Below are 2,253 nucleotides of genomic sequence, written 5' to 3' on the forward strand. Positions count from 1 at the left end.
AAAGGGACCAGTACAGCCTGGGGGTGCTGGGGTCCCCCTTGCCCGGGGGCCACAGGGGCTCGGTCCTGCCCCGGCAGGAGGTTGGGGGTCCGCGTTTCCACCACGGATGGGCAGACCTGGCCCGGGGGGGGGGGGCGTGCAGCACCCAGACACCTGGGTTCCCGTCCTGGTGGATGGGACCCAGATGCCTGGGTTCTGCCACGGCTCTGGGAGGGGTGTGGGGCCAGGGCTCCTTGCCGTGCCGGGGCTGCCCGGACTCCTGGTCCCACTCAGCAAGTGGGTTAGGGGCGGTGGGGGGGAGGGTCGTGGGAGCCCGGACTCCTGGGCTCTGCTCCCAGCGCGGCCCCGGGGGTGACCTTGTAAGAGAGATTTCCTGCCTGGTTTCCTCCCCCCGCGCGGTGTGCAAGCGAAGGGGTCTGCGGCTTTAGCTTCTTCCTCCTCTCTGCCGTGCCGTGGGCGTCCCGGCCAGGGAGCGGGGCGCGGGCCCCCCCGACGCCCGCAGCCGGAGCCCTGCGGCAGGCTCGGCGGCGGGCGCTGCGGGCCCGGGGCTGCGCCCGAGGAGCCGCGCGGGGTGTTGCTGCCCGGGCAGCCTGCGTGCGTGCGCCGGAGGGCTCGCAGCGAGCTGGCGTGCAGGGCCGGACACGCGACCTGCCGCCGGTTCGGAGCCCAGAGCGAGAGGAGCGGAAGTGGGGCAGGATAAATAGAAAGGGGAACCCGCTGGGGGATGCGGAGCCGCACGCAGGGCCGGGGCGCAGGAACGGCCCCGTGCCCCCGCGTCGCCTCTGCAGCCCGGGTTCGGCGCTCCCGGGAACACCGGCAGTCGCGGTGCTGCCCGGTCCCCCCGCCGGGAGCGCATCCTGCTCCCAGCCTCGGAGGGGAGGATCGGCACAGCCCCGGAGCTGGCCGCGCTCCGGGAAACCCCGCGTCAGGAGGCAGCATTTTGGGCTGGGGGAGGCCAAGCCTCTCCGCCCAGCCGCCCTTGGCCCGTGGGAAAGGAGGTGACGGGAGACGCGTCTCTGCCCCGGGGGTGGCTTGGGCTGCGGCCGCTCCGGGTGCCGTGGCCGCGGTGGCGTGGGCTCGGCACCGCCGGGGCTGGCCGGGGCGGGGAGGCTCGCGGCCGCCTGCTCCCCGGGTCCCCAGTGCTCCCCTCTCTGTCGCAGGCTCTCCGGGGCTCCCGCTCGGCGCCCGGCCCACGGTGCAGGATGGGGACGGTGCTGGTGGCCACGTGCGTCCTGCTGGCCCTGCTCCCGGCGTGCCGCGCTCAGACCAGCCCTCCGCTGGGGTGCGGCCAAGACCTCTCCTCCCTCTACTACAATCTCTGCGACCTCTCCGCAGCCTGGGGCATCGTGCTGGAGGCTGTGGCCAGCCTCGGCGTGGTGACCAGCTTCGTGCTCACCATCATCCTGGTGGCCAGCCTCCCCTTCGTGCAGGACCCGCAGAAGAAGAGCCTGGTGGCCACRCAGGTGGTCTTTCTCCTGGGCACCTTCGGGCTCTTCTGCCTGACCTTCGACTTCATTGTGGGGCCGAACTTCTCCACCTGCACCTCCCGCCGCTTCCTCTTCGGYGTCCTCTTCGGGATCTGCTTCTCTTGCCTGCTGGCGCACGCCCTGGCGCTCAACTTCCTGGCACGGAGGAACCGGGGGCCGCGGGGTTGGGTGACGCTGGCAGTGGCCCTGCTGCTGGCCCTGGTGGAGGTCATCATCAACACCGAGTGGCTCATCATCACGGTGGTGCGGCAGGAGGGCGTCTCGCCGGACCCCTGCCAGGTAACGGATGCTGACTTCGTCATGGCGCTCATCTACGTGATGTTCCTGCTGGTGGCCGCCTTCGGCACCGCCTGGCTGGCCCTCTGCGGCCGCTACACGCACTGGAGGAAGCACAGCGTCTTCATCCTGGCCACCACCAGCCTCTCCGTGGCCATCTGGGTGACTTGGACRGCCATGTATCTCTACGGGAACCAGCACGTGGGCAAGAAGCCCAGGTGGGATGACCCCACGCTGGCCATCACCCTGGTCTCCAACGCCTGCRCCTTCATCTTCCTCTACGTCATCCCCGAGGTGACGCACGTGACGCGGCGGGGCCCCGAGCAGGCCTACGAGGACGACRTCTACCCGACCCGCGGGGTGGGCTACGAGACCATCCTCAAGGAGCAGAAGTCGCAGAGCATGTTTGTGGAGAACAAGGCCTTCTCCATGGACGAGCCGTCCTTCAGTAGGCACCGCGGGGCGGCGGGCCGAGCGCGCGGGGGTCCCG

General features: G+C 71.1%; 1 protein-coding gene across 1 annotated transcript in view; it reads left to right on the top strand.

The window, feature by feature from the left end:
- GPRC5C (G protein-coupled receptor class C group 5 member C) overlaps positions 1–2,253 on the top strand; it is a 7,715-nt gene that overhangs the window by 2,492 nt on the left and 2,970 nt on the right. Inside the window, exon 2 of the mRNA XM_085304805.1 lies at positions 1,161–2,247. Within this exon, the coding sequence (XP_085160931.1) occupies positions 1,203–2,247 (1,045 nt within the window). The 5' untranslated portion in view covers positions 1,161–1,202. The remainder of the gene's footprint in view (positions 1–1,160; positions 2,248–2,253) is intronic.

Source organism: Rhea americana, unplaced genomic scaffold (genome assembly GCF_003343005.1).
Source record: "Rhea americana isolate MKP2758 unplaced genomic scaffold, rheAme1 scaffold_21, whole genome shotgun sequence".
NCBI lineage: Eukaryota > Metazoa > Chordata > Aves > Rheiformes > Rheidae > Rhea > Rhea americana.